Source organism: Antrostomus carolinensis, unplaced genomic scaffold (assembly GCF_000700745.2).
Source record: "Antrostomus carolinensis isolate BGI_N321 unplaced genomic scaffold, ASM70074v2 scaffold22224, whole genome shotgun sequence".
NCBI lineage: Eukaryota > Metazoa > Chordata > Aves > Caprimulgiformes > Caprimulgidae > Antrostomus > Antrostomus carolinensis.
In genome coordinates, this window is record NW_010310629.1 from 40,964 (window position 1) to 62,823 (window position 21,860).

At 40.5% G+C, this 21,860-nt stretch overlaps 1 protein-coding gene across 1 annotated transcript; it reads right to left on the reverse strand.

Moving 5' to 3' along the window:
• Nucleotides 1–8,474: 8,474 nt before the first annotated feature.
• On the reverse strand, nt 8,475–21,727 carry THBS1 (thrombospondin 1). The gene is made up of 21 exons (XM_010166490.1): nt 21,635–21,727; nt 20,320–20,897; nt 19,689–19,764; nt 19,247–19,443; nt 18,960–19,085; nt 17,340–17,433; nt 16,846–17,019; nt 16,296–16,472; nt 15,849–16,022; nt 15,540–15,667; nt 15,266–15,418; nt 14,513–14,731; nt 13,859–13,948; nt 13,355–13,514; nt 12,851–12,969; nt 10,951–11,185; nt 10,401–10,628; nt 9,984–10,255; nt 9,432–9,529; nt 9,182–9,321; nt 8,475–8,482 (listed from the first exon to the last, which is right to left on the reverse strand). Exons 1-21 carry the CDS (start codon nt 21,696–21,698, stop codon nt 8,475–8,477), a joined length of 3,510 nt encoding a protein of 1,169 aa, XP_010164792.1. The 5' UTR covers nt 21,699–21,727.
• Between the last annotated feature and the right edge of the window lie 133 nt (nt 21,728–21,860).

Sequence of the window (21,860 nt, forward strand, 5' to 3'; positions counted from 1 at the left end):
TTACTTGAACTAATCGGAATGTTTAAATGAATGTACATATTGGCCCAGATTTTAATCTCATTTACAGAGTCTGAGTGGATGTACACTCCTGAGGAAGTGGTGAATGTGTGGATATAACAGAGATCAGAATCTAACCTAATTTCTTTTAATTAAAAGTGTAAATGAGGCATTATATTTGTGACAAGCAAGTGTTACGTGTTGTTTTATTTCTGATATTTGTATTTGTTTTGCAACAGCAATAACAAACCCATGGATACCGGGCGTTCTGTGTCATCCCGTTGCTCTGCATAGGATTGCTGTAAGCACTTTCCATAGAGCTTTGCAAAACTCACCTAGGTGTATTTCTTATTTTCCTTAAAAATGTTAAACCTGTGACATAATTTCTTTACTATAAATATAATCAAAGCAATACTGACAAGTTTTTTTGAGAGCATTTTCTGTGCCTGTATGTTATTCATGCAGAACTGTCCACTGGATGTAATCTTTCCACAGTCCAGTTATTTTCACATGGAACTTGTTTTTATGGAGTCCTTCTCACAATGTTAAAATGCTCGGGTAGTTTTTGAGGAAAACTAAGATCTGTGTCAAGTTTATATGTAGAATATCTACGATGTATATTAAGAGAAATACTAATGAATTCTTAATTTTCTGGTATATTTTGTTACCTTAAATCTCTCACTGTTATGAAAAAGCTTTTCCTGGCAACCTCAAGGAAGAGCCTGTCGCTGACTAAGCCTTACAGCATTCCTGAAACCATGAATACAATTTTTGTTGACATCTGGCATTTCAGGGATAAGCAGTTAAGTTTGAATGACTATTGACTTGAAGTGTGTATTCCAACAGGAACTCTATTACTTCACTTCAGGTCTTGGGAAGTGCCGAGCACCCTGCACCAGTTGTAGTCCCTGCAAACCTCAGGGACCTAACCCTTGTGAAATGCTATTCCAGATGTGCTTGGGGTCAGTACCCAAACTCAGAGACTGTGTCAAAAATTAGTCAGCTAATATTTATCTGTGCTTGGTTGCTACTGCATTATATTAAATAACAGGATTTCATTTCTTGCTTGATGTTACAGATGAAATAACAATTCAAGCCCTCCTTTCAGTCTTAAGTAAAACTGTGGGAAATAAAATTATTTGGTAAGACATGTTTACTGGTATGAGGTACAGAATAACCGAGATATTATGCAAAATAGAGTGACAAGGTCATTCGTTGAAACATCACCAGTATCAGGGTAAAAGGAAAGTTTTGCTCGGGACGATTCCTGGGTTTTCTTTGTTTTTCCAGTGTGTCTCAGTTGTGACCTGCAGTAACCCCTCTGTCCAGCTCCCCACTGGAATTCCAGCTGCACTGGAATGCGGCGACTTCTCCTCAGGGAGTGGTGCAGCAGTGATGATTAAGATATTTAAATGAATTTTCGTTTGCAGCCTAACTCAGGATTTGTAAAACAGATTTTCCAACATTCAGCCCAAGCTGTATTTGGTAAAAAATTCTGACAGTTTGCTTCTTTACAGTCTTTCCTTGCCCTGTTCATCCCAAAACACAGCAGAGCACAGGAGACTGATTTTTGAAGTTATCCCTATGACTTTTGGGCTTGGAGATCTGTTTTATATTGAGGAATAAGTAATTTTGTGTGTGTATGGAGGTTTGTGCTGTTTTGTGCTCCTTATCTTATTTTCCAGTATGATTTTACAGCGCAAGATAGATAATATTGTTCCAAAAATTTGATAGTGGTGAAAGCAACATACCCATGAAGAGAAGATGTCGGTGTGCTTGCATCTATTTGCTGAGCGATATATGCCCAAACCATTCTGCCATTGTCACTGAGACTCCTCAGTGACGTATGTATCGTGCTGGTGTTCGTGGTGGCCAACGCCCAGCTTTTGACACTGATTTACTCCAGTGCAAATGTTTTGATGCGGCATCATTTGCCCTTTTCAGTTAAAAAGTCCATAGTATATTCCTCTGAAAGAGGAAAATAAGGGTGATTCGATCATTTTCATGAACCATATGTGTAGATATATAGGTATATATAAATTATATTTATGAATTTAATATGTATCACATGTAATATATACTATAAATCCATATATTTGAGTAGGATGATTTAAAGAACTGTAGTGTTGATTTCAGTTTACTGTTATGGTATGAGAAGTTCAGTCCAGATGTACAGTTATTATGCAGATTTAGGGTGGTTGAGGGTCTTTTCCATTTCAAAGATAAGTGACAGACTAAATATCCTGATTAAAAAAAAAAAAAAAAAAAAGATTTTTTTACTTAGAAAGGGGGAAAAAAAGAGAAAGACTGTTATGGTATGAGAAGTTCAGTCCAGATGTACAGTTATTATGCAGATTTAGGGTGGTTGAGGGTCTTTTCCATTTCAAAGATAAGTGACAGACTAAATATCCTGATTAAAAAAAAAAAAAAAAGTTTGTTTACTATAGACAGTGGTAAAAAGAGTGAAGCTATTCTTATATGTCCAGAATTCAAGTTTAAATTAAAGTCATTCTATCAAGGGGTGAAACTTCCAGCTTCATCATAAGTTAAAAAAAAAAAAAAATTAAAAAAAAAGAAAAAGAGGAAAAACCCCCACAAAAGTTCTCAGCCAAATGTTTTTTTCCAGACGATGGCTGGCATCTACTCTGTGTATCTGTAGCGCGTGCTTTCCATCTCACTTCCTGAGCAGAACTCCTGCAGAGTCAGTGGACATGCTGAGCACAGAGTGAAAACAGGCTGTGCAAAAATCATCTGCTGCAGAGATCAGAGAGGAAAGGGCTGCTTAAACATGTCATCAGAGTAGCAAGGACTAGTCTAGAAGTGCGAAGATGTATGCCAGTAATCCGTGGGCTAGGAAGAGTGCAATTTTACCTCCCACTCAGGGAAGGAGAGGTGAGAGGCTGTTGTTTGCAGCTTAATTTCTGTAATTTCAATAGTGATAAGAATTTTTATATTTTATTAAAGAACTCTATTTGTCTAGATAGAATTTCAGCAAATAATACGAGAATGTACCTCTCCTTTTTGTTTCGCTCCTTAGAAAGGCTTTATTACCCCAGTTTTAAATGAGATCTCTCTCGTTTGCTTTTTAGATGTAGAATCTGCTACATAGTTTACACTTCCAAGGGTGCTTCCTCCCTCAGTTACAAAAAACAAGCCCCACCTCTGGGAATATCACAGTTTGAAGGGCAGAGACAGAAGACAACTTGGTTTGGCAGATGCTTGGGAAGTTGTTAAATTGGGAAAGTTTTAGAAATCTAGGAAAAATAACTGTGAGTTTTTTTCTTTAAAAAAAAAATGTCAACAGATTTGTGTATTGAGAAATAATTCCCCTTTTATTTGTAGCTAGATTTAAAGGTCAAGAAAACTGTTTCCTTTTTAAATAGAATAGAGGTGCTTGAATACTACTAATGCTATAACCTACAGTTATCCAATTATACGTTTCATTGAGGGATTGGCTAGAATCCAGGTGCAGTAGTAAGAATAAAAGGCTCCCTGTCATTTAAGTCTATGTGAAATAGTTCACTGCTTGCAGTTGAATCTGGGGTACCTTATGTATTATGCTTTAAAAAAAAAAAAAAAGCAGCAAACTGGAATGCTCACAAGTGTGTGTATTAGTTTCTAGAGTGCTGAAGTCTGTGAATAATTTGGTTTTACAGGCAAATATTCTGTATTTAGTTTTTTTTTTTTTTCCCCCTTAAAATTTGCTGTCTTCTTGTGGAAGTGCTGTTCTATTCCATTACTTTCCCATTGTTTGCTTTGTGTATTTGGTATGCATAGTTTTGGTGGGAAGGGTATTGCCAGAGGCATTTTACTCTAATTTTGCAATGACACTGAAATGGTTTCTCCATACACATTTTGTGAGTGGAGTCCTCAAGGGAGACTGGCACAGTATGTAAGCTGCACTCAATTTAGCACTTGTATGTGTCGCCTGGCCTAGCAGTTCCTGAATTTGAAAGCAGCTGAAAAATTAAAGGGAAATGATGGCTGGGCTTCCTGGGATTTGTCTAAATTTGAAAATCCAAGCTTCTCTGTAATATTTGCTTAATTTTATGGATTTCCTATGGAAGATTTTATCTTTAAGACTTTTGCTTGCCGAACACTTTTCTCTAATGAGTTTTCTTCCTCTTGGCATAGCTCTGCTTAAATATTCATACAACTTTGTGCACCTCTTCTTTCTGTCTTGGAAAAGATGAGGAATAAGACCTAGAAATCCCCTTGTTAAGGGGATTAAATCCCCCATATTAAGATGGTCTCTTCTATAATCTCAACTATGCTTTCCAAAATGAATTTGTGTTGAAAATCAACCAATTACCATACTACAGATCTCACCACAAAATCATGGCAATATCAGTAAAAAGTGCACTGTTGACATTAAGATGCAGATCTTGCTACCATTATCTCATTCTTTATCTCCATGGGTTATCAATATCTACAGGTTAAACTACTATATCTCTTGAAGATAGGTTTGATGCAGATGACACTTGAAAACTTAAGCTACTGTATTCGCATGGGCTCTGAGAAGAGCATGCTGTGGGAAGCATACGAGGAGCATGAGGAAACATTGCACTCTGCAGTAGCATGTAACTCAAAGATTATTCATGCAAAAAATTGGCCAAGTACCCAGTAACGCTAGAAGTGGCATGCAGTAGCTGGTACACTTGTGTGTCCCACTGACGAGTCTCCAGGGAGCTGGGAACAGCATATTTCCCACAGGCTTCACCTATGGAGTTTTTGCCCTGTGGAGAGTGTGGCTATTTTCCATGCCCTTCCTGTTTAGTTTTTCTTTGATAGTTGTTTCTTTGGGCAAGTACAAGTCTAACTTGCCTCATCTACAGCTCTTTCTTGTGTCCCATTGTATTCACACTCACCAAGAAACAAGTGGGTGGACCTAGCCTATGGGTTAACGCAAGGCATATGGCTCACCTTTATTATTCTAAGGCATGTATCATCCCCAATTCAGATACTAAGCTACATAAATGAATGCAATAAATAGCATGGAAGTTTGGCTTGGGCTCAGACAAGGTCATTGGAATGGGCTACCAAGACTATCTTCCCCCACATCAGCAGCAGGTCTCTTTTTTTAAACTCGTATTTACATATATCCTATCTACATAGATATACCTGTTCATACAGCTAATTGGCTTTCTAAATCCAGAGTATCTCATCCTTCCTACAAGTACAGTAAAGAGATTTCTCCTGGTAGAAACTTTGGTTTTTGCAGTTCTGGCTTTTGGTGCCCCAGGAGGCAAGAAGAGAGTTTGAGAGCAGAACTGCAGGACATGTGTACAGCAGGCCCAGATAAAATCAGACAGATGACACTAACTGCACTCCCACAACAGATTACCACGTCTCACTCCAGAGGAGTGAAGCAGACAATCCTGGAACTGGCAAGGATAGGAATTCAGCAGCCACTCATATTTTGGAAGCAAAAGGTCAGGAGTTCTTTGTCTTTTTTTTTCTCCTTGTTCTCAGTTGGATAAAATAAAATATACAAGACTGTCCTCAAAAGTTTAGTGACAGAAAAATAGGGAAAACTTCATAGAACAGGACTCTTCATCCTCAGGAAAAGTATGATACACTTCCCATGTGGATATCTAGCACTCCTCTTACAGCACCTGGCTCTGCTAAAGGGCTCATGAGACAAACTGCTGCTCTAAGTACTGAGCAACTAGTCTTTAACTGCTCTTATTTTTAGATATATGAATATTTTAAAATATTCATATGCCTCTGCAGATGGTCATCCTGCTGTCTCTTCATGTGAAAGGAAGAAACAGGGGGTAGGCCTGGCTGGGGCTGATTGGAATCCCCCAAAGACTGTTTTGCTTTGTGGCTTCATCAAGGGCAGCGTGGCTGTGTCTACACTTAACAGAAGGCTTCAGTGAAGCCTTCAGGATCAAATTTGCCATGCCACCTAACTGCAGGAGTACTTTCAGGTGGACAAGCTGTCATACCTGGGATAAAAGCTCAGGTGCACTCCTTTTTGTCATAGTTTTAATGTAAAGATTGTAGACATGGCTTGAAGCCCTATTTGACACGACTAACAGTTGTACGTTAGCATATCAAGGCTCCAGAGAAGTATTACAAAACAGGAATAAAACTAGAGCACAAAGGTGTAAATATAAATGTCCTTGTTGGTTTATTGTTCTTTGTATGTAAGAAGCTTTACTGTACAACTTACACAACTTTAAAATGGAAAATGGTTAAAAATGTTTACAAAAAAGCATGTTCTTAGAAAATTATGCTAGCAAAAACACTGGGAGAAGGGAAGCAAAAAAAAATCCTCAGTTCAGTGTGCAAACATTTTATAAAAATAGAAATACTAACTCTACAGGTAGCATTTCATGATAAATTATTTAAATAGCGTATCTACACATTTATGTGATTAACTATTACAATGGCAATGAGAAAAATAATTTATAAAAATACAAGCAATGGTATACAAGATGACAGGAAAAAATATGACACAACATTAGAAATTGTATTTGACTTTTTTTTTCCAATGCCATTTCCATACTGGGAATACATTTTCTGCAAAGAAATTTTGACTATGTACAGCATTATCTTTTTAGTACTACAGTAGCTTTAAAGTTTGTTAGACATTTGAACTCTGCTTAATCCAAAGATTTTTCTCAATCACACAACAATGAGGTAATATTTGTACGTAAAACTTTCACTGTGTTAATTTCTTTTCCTTTTTTTATAAGACAAGGAAATATTATAGGCATAAGGATGTTTCCCCCTTCTGTTGGGGAAAACAGTCTGCTGTTCATGTACATCAAGCCCTATCCCTCTTTTGCAAGGAGCTCCTGAAATTCTGTCTAGTCTACGAAGAATTCGTTTTCTAGCTGCACATTGCTAGTTACAGTAATTAGCGTGCAGCGGCACAAATAGCCCGTTTGAATGGTTCCCAGTTGCGGTCATTGTGCCTCTCTGCAATCTCCTCAGGGCAGGTGTTCTGGTTTTATGCCAGGCCCACTGACCAGTGGTAAAGCACTGCAGACATTTCCCAGCACTAAATAACCACTGAGATGGTAAATGGCATTCCCTCATCTCTAACCCTCTGTCTGGGAAACAGGAACTGCTACCATCTGCAGGGACTTGAGTTTTAGCACAAGAGTTGCCTGCCAGGCTACCAACCGCCTTGTGCAAAGAAAGGAAAACCCAACGCTGAGCTCAGACTGAGAAAAACAAACATCCCGTTCCCCACCCCAACGCTTTTCCCTGCACCTCAAAACCTTTATGGGAAAATTGCTCTTTGTAACAAATACATCACCACTATCTGCTCCAGACAAGATTTTTTTCCTCAACTAACCCCCTCTAGTTTCAATATAGAACAGAGTTAATAAATAATCTGTATTTACAATCTTACAGTCCTGAAGACTTGTAACAATGATTAGGTGGATAGTCTTGACGCATTTCTTGTTGTTTTAATCAATAATCCCTCAGTCATTATAACATCAAGGATAGGTAAAAATAAATATTTTACAATTTCAGTATTTTATCTACAGGCCCCTTCCCCTCAGCTCCAAAGAAGCAAAGGGTTTAAAGAGTCTATAGCATGTAGAAAAGGAATGTTTTCATTACTATTTTTTTTGTGCCTTTTTAACCATAAAAAGTGAAGCACATGCTGGTTTCCTGAAGGACAGCACAGTGCTAGCTGAGATGGCGGTGCTTTCTGGCACCATATCTGAAAGCAAACATTTAAAGGTAAGAAAGATCTGCATCTATCAAATCAGGAAAAAACAGAATCTAGTTGTAAATCCCAGTTCTCCCAAAGCTGGTGTAATCCAGTGTGCCAGTTTTTATTCTTTCCCCCTCTCACCATGGAAATCAGTTTTAGAATATCTGTTTTGCCCTGTGTAATAGAGCAGCTGATCTAGCTCACCACAAACAGAGTAAAAGGCTGTGTTTTCATCTGAAAGGTATGACATATAAAACAATAATAATTTCTCCAAGTTAAATGGATGTAAACCAAAGTAGCGCAGCCCTCGTTAAAAAAAAATTCCTCTCCCCCATAAAGAAAAAAGACTTAAAGTTCACCCTCCCACCCAAAACCCCTTTTCCCCACACAATGAAAGGTCTTCAGTTTAAGTAGTCCACAGCACATCCAACGATGTTCTTACAAAATGCTACTCCATGGGACCTCCAGTTAGAGAGGCAGTGACACTGCACTGTGATAAACAGCAAACAAATGTCTTTCCTACTGAAAGAAGTGTGCTTGTTCAGTAAAGATAATTCTCATTTGCAAGACACATTTGTTTCCTTCCACTTCAGCAGAGGTCAGATACCAAGTATGTTCTCACTTTCATTCTCTCAAAAGCATTCTCTTGAGGCAGGTCATGTGTTCTGAGTCCACATTTATGCAGAAAGAAGAAAGGAAGGAATAATATAATGGTCCCAGGATTTGTAAGGCTAAACGTTTCAGAAGGTGCAATACCAGCATTTTAAAATAGTCTCTGGATCCAATAACCTTGTGATTATGGATCTGTGGAAAAGAAAGAAATTAAGATATTTAAATATTTCTGTGTATTATGCATGGGTATGTCTAAGACATTAAGCTCTACAGACATTTGTAAAGAATATATTGGTAAAGAACACTTAAAGAGCTTAGCTACTTCCTTGAGTTAGACTTCAGAATCTAGTCTATGTAAACATTTCATAATGAAATAACAATTTAAGGAGACTAGAGCACCTGAAACTAGTCATATGCACTTATCTGCACTGTACTGTGAGAGTGCAGTGTATGGTCAACCTTCTACTTCGCTTGCTTTTAAGCAAATCAGTTTTTTATATGTCAGACACTACTCTTTTGCCTGCCAAAATCATTATTTTGCATTTGCACCTTGGACTTTATGGTGTTGATTCATTCTAGTCAGCACTTTAAAGGAGATTCAAGATATATTTAATATCTGGAACTTAACATGGATTTCTGATACTTGGAAATAACATGATAGATATATACTTAGATTTTATACATTTAAATTTTTAACTGTGAAGAGTTTATCAAGAGGGTGTTCTGTTTCTGCCTGTAAAACTCGCTTGAGATCGAGCCATGAAACATCATGGGTGAACTTCCCCTCTTAGCTCTTATTTCTTGATCCATTCTATTTTTCTGGAGAGCGGCTTTCTTGAACCAATTCATTTATATAGGAGAAAGAGCTCCTAAATATAATGTCTTCCTTACCTCTGCATTCATATTTAAGGTCTGAGAAGAACACCATTTCTTGGGAGAAGACAAATAATCCTAGCCGGCCACCAGCATAGGTTTTATCGTAGATTGGTCCTGAGTCTGCCATAATTTTCTTCCCTTCATACATTACAACCCTAGAAAGAGACAGTACATTAGCCATCTTTGACAAGCTTCTGTTAGGTTCTTGTTTACAGACAGCCACTTTCCTTGCGATAATCACTTAAGATAAAAGGATGATCCTCACCTGATGTAACCAGTCTTTGGTCTATGGCTAAGACGCCATCTGTATGCAGTGAAGTCTTTCCAGCCTATGTGACGAGGGTCGTGCCACAGAGTTCTCACCTACAAAAGAATATTCTTTTATTAACCAAGGGTCTGACATAACATAGTCATTATTTTGACATGAAGATGCCTTGACGATCATCATTATGACTAGTAAAGGCTTAAAGTAAGTCATCAGGCTCTGTAATGGGGTCTTTTGAAATCAGCTGCATTTAAATTTACTTTGAAGTATGTAAATAGGAAACTACTCCACAATTCCAGAAACAATTGATTCACTGCTGCCAGACAGGTTTTCTGCAGTATGCAACCCTGTTAGTTTTAAACAATATTTTTCATGATTGGGGAAAATTACAGAGTTATTGGTCTTTGCCAAGAAGACTGTGCCGTTCTGATCAGCACGTGCAGACCCACTGTAAGTGTCTAACTTGTTGGAAGAACAGCCTGCCTTACAGGCAGCTAGGAATAATGGAATATTACAGTGCAGAAGAGTGGGTTATCAAAGTGCCGCTCTTACCTGGCCAGGAGTGTTTCCTGTGTGCCACAGAGCATTACGAAGGTGTTCTCCTGGACCAGTGGTGGAATTCACAACTTTGATGGACAGACCTGAGTAGCCTTGAGCTTTGGTTGGTGTGGAGTCCCAGTAAGATTGGGTGATCTGCTTCCACATGACAACATAGAAACGACTGCTGGATTGGTAGCCAAATACAAAACCAGCATAATCATCATCCCTTTCTGTATTGATGAAGAAGGTGCCACTGAAGTCCACAGCATTGAATTCATCAAAACCTATGGGGCATTAAAGGAGAAAGTTTTAGGTGCTGCTGTTTTGAGATTCTTAATGCCATAATAGTTTCTCAGGTTCTCCTCTCCCCGCTGCCTCCTGCCCAACCAAAAAACAACCAGTGTAATGCCTGTTAAAGCTTCCCCTTACCGACTGCAAGGCCAGGGTCACAGTTGACTGTCTGAACCAGTTCTTTACCCTGGTGACGAACAACCCAGTTGGGATCATTTTGGGATGTTCCTTTGGGATCCAGGGGAATCATCTGAAATCTTCGGAAATCAGTCTCACTAATGTCCACATTTTCAGGGCAGATATCATCAATGTCTGGCACACTGTCTTGGTCAAAGTCATCTTTGCAAGCATCTCCACGTCCATCACCTGCAGGACACAAGTAATTTCACCATTATATCACCACTTGTCTTACAACTTGGGAGTTGAAATCTTAATTGCAGATCTCTGACTGCCCAGGTACTGCTGGCAGACACTACAGAAGCCACAATAGCTACTACATAAATGCCCTTTCACTGTGGCCATTTTTACATCTCTCCTTACTCCTGAGGAGCACTGTAGCAATAGTACAGACATTCTATCTTTTTGTTACTAGGAAGTTTTGTTCCACCTTAAATAGTGTGGGGCGAAAAAAGGCATCAAGCTATCAGAAGACACTCTTAAGATGTTACTGTGATACTGGCCATCTTACCATCAGAATCAGCTTGATCTGGGTTGGCAACCAATCTGCAGTTATCTTTGTCATCAGGTATACCATCGTTGTCATCATCATGGTCACAAGCGTCACCTTTTCCATCCTTGTCATGGTCAGCTTGATTGGCATTGGGCACATAGGGGCAGTTATCAAGGTTATTTTGATGGCCATCTTCATCTATGTCCTGGTTGTTGTCACACTGATCACCTATGCGGTCAGAATCAGTGTCTTCCTAAGAAAGGGAAAAAAAACAAAACAACCCATTTTAAAAGGCCATTTAAAGGCCAAAATAAGAGTCTTAATAGCTGGAATTAATTGAGATTTCTGCTTGCTTTAGCAAGAGCTAAGGTAGATGTAGTGAGGTATTAGGATGAATACATGCTTACTTAAAGCTGCCTGTGCTAACTGCTTTTGGGCTGCTTTAGTGTTGCCCTGGTTTTTATTTGAATCAACAGGAGCAGAACACAGTGTGATCATCAGCTTCTCTTTTTCTCCCTTCTGCTATGTGACTTCTGTCACCAGTCTACCATGCTGGACACAGGGTACTTTACCTTCCACCTTCTCTGGTAACCACCTGGTTCCAAGGGCCCGATAAAGGTAACACTAATCTGTACCTAGCCAGTAGAAACTGTAACATTAAAACAGTCTACCAAGTCTCGGTTTTACAGCTTCCACACTCTATCATGATTTTCTTCACCATAAAAGCCTATAATGGTCTTCATGCCCCCTGACTCATTATCAAGACAATTGTTCTTTTAGTGGTCAAAGACTGTATGAACTGCTGTGCTTGGTGATCACATATTTTAGCCAGTCATTTGCCTAGTCAGCTTCTGAAATAAGAAAAACAATCCAGTCATCCCTGAGGCTGCCTCAAGATTTAGTCTAGTAGTCTTGTCAACACTGGTGGATGACCCTGGTGTTAGTGTAGGCAGAAAGCATACCACACAGTTTGAATAGCTGCTCATTCTGCCATTTGAAGTCTAATATCTCTGCTTCTAGAACTTAATCAGAAAAGTGTTTGGAAAAAACCTTTAGAGACTTATATTAAGATTTCAAAGTGTTAAGAGAAACGTTGCCTCTAAGTCATAGAGAAGGAAGTAGAAAGGATCTTCAGGCACTTTCCACCTTAAGGTGGGGAAGTAGTACAGCAAGTAAGAAATTTTATATTATCTGTTTAAATTCTTCAAGTAACACTGCTCTTAGGCTACATGATCATACTACACTAGCTTCCACTCATTTGCCACAGCTTTTCTAAGCCTTCAAAACATTCCAGTTATGTCCCTGAAGCTATTAAACTTACAGCCTTGTACTTGACAGGATGGCACAGGCTTTACTTCTGCCTTCAAACATTTTTAAACCAGGAAGTTGTGAGAGAGGCTGGATTCCTCCCAGATTTTATGAAGGGGAATTTTAAAAGTGTCAGTATACACAGAGAAAGGCAACATGTGCTGCCTTCAACTTACTGGTAGAAAAGTTATTTTTTGAAATGCAGCTCTTTCAGACTTAAGGACAAAGATTAGAGAGCAACTTTGTGTTTCAGTGAACACAGCACTACAGGCTACAAAGAAGGTAGTTCCTACCTGCCTAGATTTCATACAATCCTAGGAGTTTTCATATCCTTACTATGAGACTCACTGCAACTGACAAACCTAAGAAGTGTTTAGAAGAAAGTACACACAGTAGTCTCAAAGATCTTCACTAGAGCTACTTTTCAGAAAATACCTAGCAGTTTGAACTGTGAGGGCATATTTGATACAGGCATCATTTGGCAAATTAGTAAGAATGATTTGTGACAAGTCAAATTAAAGCTGTAGCTTATTAAAATATTTTCTACAATATACAACATACTATATTTTTATAAAAACAGTCTTCTATTTATATAATGCAAATCTCCTACCTGGTCAGGGTTATGTTCCAGTGGACAGTTATCACACTGATCTCCAACACCATCCAAGTCTGTATCCCTCTGGTCTACATTGTAGACATATTGGCAGTTGTCCACTTCATTAAGGACTCCTGCAAAATTAAGGAGAGTTCATGAATGAAAGTCAAACATTTAAATCTGGAAAAGAACTCTAAAAAGCCACCACATGCTTCTTAGTAAGTTTCTTAAAGCATTTTCAGCAGCATTTGAAAGCTTTGAAACATGACTCATCATTAGCTCTGCCACATGCTTCTGTTCCTACTGCCTATAAGAGCAGAGCTAGAATTTAACTGTCTTTCAAAGTGCATTTCCATTAGCTATAACTGTTACTTCAGCAGTCTATGTCCTGAAAACACCAGAGGAGAACTATTATGTGTTCAGGGATGAAATTCCGGTAAGAAGTCAGTGGTACATTGGGTACCTTTGATCAATCCAGGATTAGAAAACAATCTAAAGAAGTGATTAGAGGCCACCTACCATCTCCATCAATATCCACTGCACATGCATCTCCTTCACCATTGTTGTCAGTGTCTGTTTGATCAGGGTTGTGATTATAGGGGCAGTTATCACAGCGGTCACCAACATCATCCCTGTCATAGTCGTACTGCTGTGGGTTGTAGATGAATGGACAGTTGTCCTGCAAGAGTGAGAAAGAAGTCCAGCTTTAAAAAGAGTCAAATTAAAGCTTCAACCAGGTTCTGCTTATGCTTGTACCACTATATAAAGGAAGAAATGAAAGGCAGGGAAGCAGTCAAAACTGGAATGCTTCTGTCTCAAACATCCCACTGCCTACATGAGTGTAGAATGGCTGAATAAAAATGAAAACAGTTTCTGTTATCTGACAGGACAGCTGTCAGTGCCAGTGATTTCCTATGATCCTCTCTTAAGATTTAGGTCAGAAGCTAGACCCCAGCCTTAGAAAGGAGAATGGGAGAGCTACATTCTCAAAGGCTGTTCTTTTGTATTGTCTTACCCGGTCACATCATCATCATCATCATTGTCACAGGCATCACCAATCCCATCTTTATCATAGTCTTCCTGCCCAGAGTTGGGCAGATTAGGGCAATTATCCTAGAAAGGACAAAGTACACAGGTATGTTTACTCCTGGCATGATTACAATAGGGATTTTAGCAGGTAAGATCTAATCATTAGGCAAAATCATAATACCTCAATCAGGTAGGTGTTATCTTACTGTAGTTCTCTCAATTCTAGCTAGTCATTACTGTGAGGATAAGTCTTAGAAAGCCATAATTAAAATAATTTTTAAAAGAAAGATCTGGCTACTTTTGAGAATCTTACCCTCTTTTTCTTCCCCTGGAGAGAGATATCTGTCAGAGTAAAGCTGATATAGGTATAGCCTAAACTAGATTCTTCCTAGAACATTTATAACAAATAGTTATTATTGTGTCAAGCTTCAGTTTTTCCCATATTGCATGAATATCTAAAGCAATAGCCTCCTTGACAATGGTATCCCTACACAGAGGGGTATTTTACCAGTTTCATTTGCAGAGAGAATAGTTTAATAGCTGTAATTAGATGGAGAGTTGCTTTATACCTCAAACCTAATCTATTTGATGTATTTCTCAGATAGACAGGCTGTTATAACAGCAGATGGGAAAACAGGATAAACTTACTTTTTTACAGTGGTAAGTGGCATTGGCAACACAAACGAGGTTCTCATTTGGCCATCCATCCAAGTCAGTATCTTCTCCACAGATTATGCCATTGCCAGCATAGCCTGGTTTACATTCACAGCGATACATGGGGTCACTGAAGTGGCCAAGGTAATTGCATTTGGCATTCTTGTTACAGTCATGTGTTCCATCTGTGCATGGATTACGTGGCTTGCAGACCTAGAAGACCACACAGAAATGAAATCTACTGGAAACATCTTTTTATCCCTCATTTTTCTCTAGAGATTTAAATAAGACATGGAGAATACATACTTGGTTTGATCAGAGATCCTTTAATAAGAAAAAAAAAGTCTCATACATTACTTTCTTCTACTCCCCAACTCCAGTAGCAGTCTTAGCACTAATTATTATTTTTCTTGTTCAAACCTTATTTATTTTCAAATGGAACCAAGCACTAAAATATCTCTAAGGCACATACTGTTCTATCATAAGTGAATACTGATTAAATTACTCTTTTAAAGTTATGTATAACATCTGAACTCTCCATGGCTGAGGAGGACAATGATCTTTAAAACTCATTTTGAACTCCAGTAGAAACTGCTTAATGCTCCTCCTGTTCTGAATCACAGAAGATGGCGGGGTTTTTTTTTTTTATTAACTGTACCAAGTCCTTCTTCCCTGAAATGCATAGGTTCTTTCTGTTTAGAAACTTTGAGATTTCATAACCCAGAACAGTTATCAAATTGCCAATACCTGTTTGTTAGCCATGGCATCCTCAACACTGCGTCCAAATGGCTGTGTCCCAGTGAAACGTGGTGGACAAGGCAGGCAGTTGTACCCAGGTTCAGTATTCTCACACCTGTGGACTCCATTGAAGACAAAGCAGGCATCAGGAACCTCTTTGCACTGAAATATAAGGGTTTGAGATAGAGGAGAACAACAGTTAGCATTATAAGCCACTGGGATTTTATTCTCCCTTCCTATTTTCTTTCACTTCCTTTCAAGGAGGAAACTCTAGACTTCTTACCTCATCAATATCTTGGCAGTGGACACCATCACCATGGTAGCCAGCAGGACAGGCACCACACTTCCAGGAACCATCAGGGGAGCTGGTACATGTTGTCCCTGCAAAGCAGGGATTGGACAGACACCCATCTAAGAAACAAATGAGAAAGTGTTAAGATGAGGGATGCTTACCATGCTGCCACTGTATTTGGCCAATATGCCAGTTTAAAATTTTAGCACTTGTGTTTCACAGACTTATGTCAAAATTTTTAATCAGTATTTCCAAGATTGTCCACAACCTCCAGATGTTTATGGGAAAATGGATACTCACCAATTGGACAGTCCTGTTTGTTGCAGACCTGAGTCCCTCTAGCTTCACCTACGCAAGTCTTCCCACCATACTGAGGCTCAGGGTTATTGCAGAGACGGCTACGTTTTTGAAGTCCTCCTCCACATGTCACTGTGCAAGTATCCCATGGAGACCATGGCCCCCAGTTGCCATTAACTAAAGGGAGACAGAAGTGAGAAGACATGTATAGCTTTAAATTCAAACTAAGGACTATGACTTTCATAGTAACATTTCAGACATAAATGACAGGATTAAGGGACTCCATGGAAGAACCATATAAAACAGTTCAGTTTCATCTTAAAACTAACCTCTGAGGTTTTACCTAGCCCACCTCTAAGTTTAAAGATTACTAGAAACAGTAAACTTCGAGTAGTTGCTATATAATCCATTTAAGCTGCCAAACAGGAGTTACCACCTGGACACACTTACTTGGGCAAGGATCTTTCTGGCAGGATTTGTTTTCTCTTGCCTCACCCTCACAAGGTTTGCCATTCAGCTGTGGTACTGGAGAGTTGCAGAGACGAATTCTAGTGATAATGCCCGTGCCACACGTGACAGAACAGGATGACCAAGGTGACCAGTGACTCCAGCCACCATCCTGTTTAACTGGAAAAGAGAGACATCTGTTGTTAACAGAGTTCCTATGAATAGCACCTAGGGCATAGCCGGTACCAGAGCTGTACCAAAAACTCCATATATATTGGATAGCCTCAGCATTGTCACAGATCAAGTCATTTTGTCACTAGTGAATTGCATACCTAAATTGGCCTCAAATTTTGTCCTGGGAGCAGTGCCCAAACACGCCTGTTTACTGCATTAACTATCTGCTCCCCTGTACCTGATGAATACAAGTCCTTAAAGCCAGAAGCCAGTGCTTCATCCCAGTGGAAGAGCTACATGGTTATCTTTTTGCTGCTAACGTTAAGCCAATAAAAGCAGCCTGTGTTTCATTACCAGTGTGAGTAGATTAAGTACTTACATCTCTTATCGCACTCCTGAAGGTGGCAAGTCCGAGTCTGTACAGAAGACCCTTCACAGCGGTTATTGAGACTGTCACAGGATCGCCCTCTCTGCTGAATCCCATTCCCACAGGTCACAGAACATGAAGTCCATTCAGACCAAGGAGACCATCCATCATCTGCATAGTCGCTAGCTGCAGAGGGATACAGCTCTGAATAAGACTCCAGGTATGTGTTTTTCCATAGACTTTTCTCCCACACCTCTCCGCAAAAAAGGACACAACTGTCCTTAAAAGCCACATGCACCTTCCTTTCTTGTACAAGGTAAAAGCCATGAAGTCACATGTTCAGTGCTCACATACATCACTTAAGTGATTAACCTCAAAAGGCATTGAGGCTAACCTTGGACCCCAGTGGTCCAAGGTTATATCCAGTTGTGGTATACTTTAGAGCAGCATGCATCTAGCTAGATGAAGCCAACTGCTATAGAAGTGTGAAGGTATTAAGAACTTACGCCAGCATCGGGGGCAGCACTCTCCATCAGGCACAGTGGCATTGGAACAAGGCATGAGAGGACACGACACTTTCCGGCATATAGTGGCAGAGTTCTATAAAGAATTGAGAGAACTGCAATAAGCAAGTGGAATATGAACAATGTCTGGAGTCTGGTTTAAATGATAAAGAGGTCTTTTCTGCAGCACTTAAAAGACTCAATAGCACATCTAAAGCAGAGACTCTTGTATCTAGAGCTAATACAACCCAAGGACAGTCCCAGTATCTTTTAGTGAAACTTCATCTCATTCACATTCTCACCCATTATTTTTCAGGTCAAGAGTGGAAGTATTTTGGTTTTGCAGAAGCTGATCAAGAGTAGCTACCAAATGCTGGCTAGAGTAAGAGACTCTCACGTTACCCAAAGTATAAGTTCAGACTTCAAGAGAATGAAACAAGAATGAGAAGCCAACTTTCTTTTCAGTTAATATAGATTTAAGCTGATTATATGGTAAAGATAAAATGAGTTTAGTGGACTCTGCTCAAGAGCCATGAAATCTATAACTTATACTTAGAGGTCTTTGATCTTTAAGGAAAGCAGGCAGGGTAAGAACACACACCTCCAATCTCAGTGAGAGCTAAAGGGCAGCCTGTAGTTTTGCTTCTTGAAGGTAGCAGCTTGGTCAGAAGAATGCTCTCATGATTACTATTTTTATCTCCCCAAGCAAATTACTACATTAAGGCAATTACAGCTAACACTGAAGAAGAGGGTTTGTAGGAAAGAGACAAATGCAGAAGCCACAGTATCATTTGCTGACTACAAGACAAAAGATGTAGAGACCTATAGAAGCAGATGCAGAACTTGGTGGGATGCCTGGGATTGCACATGTACCAATGTTTCTAAACAGAGACAGGCCAGTTAACCCACTCTTTGGTAGACTGGTACTCCAAGATGCTTTTGCTAAGGCATACCTACAGTTAAAGGGAGCAAGCAATGAGTTTAAAGAAACTCTGAAACTGTTTATTTTGGTGTACTTTTACAACATTCCACAAAGCATAAATATCTTGCTAGGTGGTCCTGGGATTTAAACTGCTAAACTGAAATCTGGAAGGGATAGCTGTTCCATATAATCCGTAACAGCTAATAGGACACAGCTAGAAGCACTTGTTAGATAAACAGTGAAAATTTGTTAAAGCCTTTACCAAGTAGCAGAATGTCTTTCACTACTAAGCCAGCAGGAGGTTCACTGAGGACCGAAGGTGGATCTAAGGTATTCCAGGGTGCAGAGCTGATAGTACTATAAATTTGTTCTATTGATGCTGACTTTTAGTTTACTGCTGGACTTAGGTAAAGAATACAGGCATTGCCCAAATTAAGGGACTAAAAGTCTGTTAACAGCTGTATCAGAGTGATGTTTTGTATAATTTTCTGAAATATTGCTGTTGTAACACTGTATGAATGCTGCATTTATACTAGAGATCTAGTAGGATGAAATAAACTGAATAATTATCTTGCTACTGTAGTATGCCCGCTTCTGTGTAGCATTCACTCCTTCTAACAAATAATGTAATTTAGAAATACCTGTTAATTTCAACTCATGAATTTACGTACAGAGAATTTATGAATGTGAGGAATCATTACCTGGCAGGTGCATTCAGTGCAGCTGTCAATAGTCCACTCTTCTTTATTTTTGTGCAAGATTCCATTATGGATGCATACTCCAGGGGTGATCTGCACCACTTTGGCAATTAGTTCATTTTCTTCAGTCTTCAGCGGGGGCAGAGGGCAGGGAAGAGAAGGTATTTAGAAGTTAATATAGAAAACACCCTTTTCCACAAACGTCATAAAGTTATTACTGGTTGCCCAGGCTCTCTTCATTCACTAAGCACCAGTTAATAAAAGGTACCATGAATTTAACCAATACTCACCACTTTGCGAACTCTGTCTTGAAGTGTTGTAACCATGGACCGGAGCCCTTGCAGTTCCACAAACATATTTGTTAGTTCATCACAAGAAAAACCACAGACTGCTTGGATGTCCTTTGTTTTATGGCCAATGTAATTAGTGCGGATAGCTGGGCTGGAACCATTGATGGGGTTGTCCAAAGTAATGATTGCGCTGGTGGCTAAGAGACAAAAACCACACATAATGTAAATGCATTTTTTACCATGTGCATTTATCATTTCAGGCTAACACCTGCTAAACAGCTGCCACCAGATTCATTAGGGTGCCTGCAGAAATATAATCTTTCTTATGCAACATGGATTTGCATGTCAGCATACTTCTGAGTTCTGTTTCAACTTGTCTTTCTAATGTAATGAGGAATCTTATTTTTAATAGGTCATTGGATTCAGAAGATTGCAAACTTACAGCTGGAGCAGCCTTTGTTCCTCAGGATAGTTTCCAGAGTTGTTCCAAACACAAACCGCACATTCTGCAGCAGTCCCTGTGGACAGAGGAAGAATTACAGCTACTTGCAGCTACTGCAAGGTAAAGCACGAACTTGCACAGAGAGATCTTGTAGGCACTTAACGTCACATAAGATCATTAAGAGTAATTTCATGACAGACAGACGGCAAAGTGAAATATGTTACTTTTATTCTCCTTAATGACAATAAGCTCTGCTTTCTAACACCCTCATCCTTGACCGCAAGGACCTGGCAACAGCCTCCAGGCAGGAAGGAAAAAACCCATGAATTTCTGAATCTTTTATAAGAAGCTGAGCGATGAAGCTACAACTACCTGTTTGGAAGCTTCGGTGCCTTCTTATTGCTGCAGAAAGTTCTATCACTGGAAATCTAATGCTTCACCCTTCAAATTCCATTAGGAATTCAGTAGATTTCAAGGTGGTCCATATCAGATATACACAAACTAGTCAGTGGTGGAACCCTTTCTCCCTGTTACCCATGTCTTTGTACCTATTTAGGCTGGTTGAGTAGCTGATGCACTTTCAAGGCAGATGACTGAAAATACTGCGCAAAAATGTAAGTGAAAGTCTTACCTGGAAGTTGTCATTGACTCCCCCTTTGGCAATACGGAGCCTGGCACTGCTGGCCAGGTCCCTAGTGAAGATGTTCTGGATAGGGATGTCCAGTTCAGCATTCTCCATTTTCTCACACCCTACATAGAGCTGAGCCCGGTCCTCCTGCACAAACAGGGTGATATTCTTCCAATGTCCTGTAGCTAGCAAGGCATCCTCTACTGACACCAATTGCTGCTTGCCATCACCAGAAAGGCTCAGGTCCAGGGTGCCTGCCTTGCCATTTGATACTAGACTGAAGACATGACCAGAGCCGTCTTTCTGTTCCACAGACAGCAGTGTGCCTCTACTCTTCTTGGCTTGCCGGAGAGTGGCCAGGAGGATGAAACCCTTCTCAGCATGGATGGCATCTAATAAGTCTTGGAACTTGGAGTCGGGGACAGCAGGGATGCGACTGGCATCTTCAATGCGATAAGCAGGGCTGGAGGATTCTGGTCCCTTCACCAGGTGCACCCCGGGCGCCCGACGCCCAGCTCCCTTCCGAATGAAGCCGATGAGCTCAAAGAGATCGAAGACGCTGTTATCGTCACTCCTAGACTCTGCAGAGAGATCAGAACAAGCACCATGAGCAAGGGACAAGAGGAGGCTGAGTAGCTACATATCTCCCAGGGCTGCACTGGCTCCTGGTGCACACAGTGCAAGGTACAGCGCCGCAGGTTAGTGTGCAGGCAGTTGCTCCGATGGGATGGCAGTCCCACCAGGAGCTGCTGTGCGCCGGTACATGTGCATTCTTGTCCAGGAGCCAGTCGGCACAGGAGTGCCAGGTACCTGCTGACTGACACACAAAGGTAGCAGCCGTTCTGGCACCTCCTTAGGCTCTAGCAGAAGAGAAATAGACAGCAGAAGCCCAGACTGCGATATTCCTCTGCAAGGAGACAGCAGAGTGAGCTTGCTTAGTCCAGCGGGGTGACAGCAAGCACAGCAGCAGCTTCTCTACAGCACCTTGACAGCAGCCTACTGCCCTGCTCCTTCCTCAGGCACTTCCTACATCATGTTCTCCCTTCCCTCTGCCCAACGCAGAGGTAGACAACCCATGTGCTGGAGACTCTGCATTTCTATTTCTGAAGGTTACATGAATTCCACACCAGAGAAAGTTCCCTGTTCCCAACTAGCTGATGTTCAGGTTAAAAAGTTTTTGTCCATTGAAAGCTCTGGAGCTCTCACTGCCGAGCACAATTTCAGCTGCCCACAGAAACACCAAGAAGTGGGTTTTTTTGGTTTGTTTGGTTCCCCCCGTCCCTGACCGCTCCGAGTACCAGCGCCGAGCTGCTCTTACCTGCCGTGCGCTTGGTCTCCGAGACGCCGAGCAAGAGCAGGAGGAGAACAGTCGCTGGCCCCATGGCAAAGGTCTGTCTCTGAACCAGCCTGGGGACAGGCACATGGAAGAAGGTCACCGCGCTGCCGTCGCACCCAGGACCCGCCGCCCGGCGCACCGGCTCCCGAGGCTCCCCGGAGGCAGGGAGGCTGGCAGGCTGCGCGGCGGGAGCAGTGGGGACGGGGCA

What these genes read in the sequence shown, in the direction of transcription:
- THBS1 (XM_010166490.1), bottom strand. Translation starts at nt 21,698, where the DNA reads ATGGGGCCAGCGACTGTTCTCCTCCTGCTCTTGCTCGGCGTCTCGGAG. An exon ending in AAGACAGAGTTCGCAAAGTG is followed by an intron (nt 19,086 to 19,246) that starts GTGAGTATTGGT and finishes CCCCCGCTGAAG; the next exon opens with ACTGAAGAAAATGAACTAAT. An exon ending in CCAGAAAGATCCTTGCCCAA is followed by an intron (nt 16,023 to 16,295) that starts GTAAGTGTGTCC and finishes GTCTCCCTTTAG; the next exon opens with TTAATGGCAACTGGGGGCCA.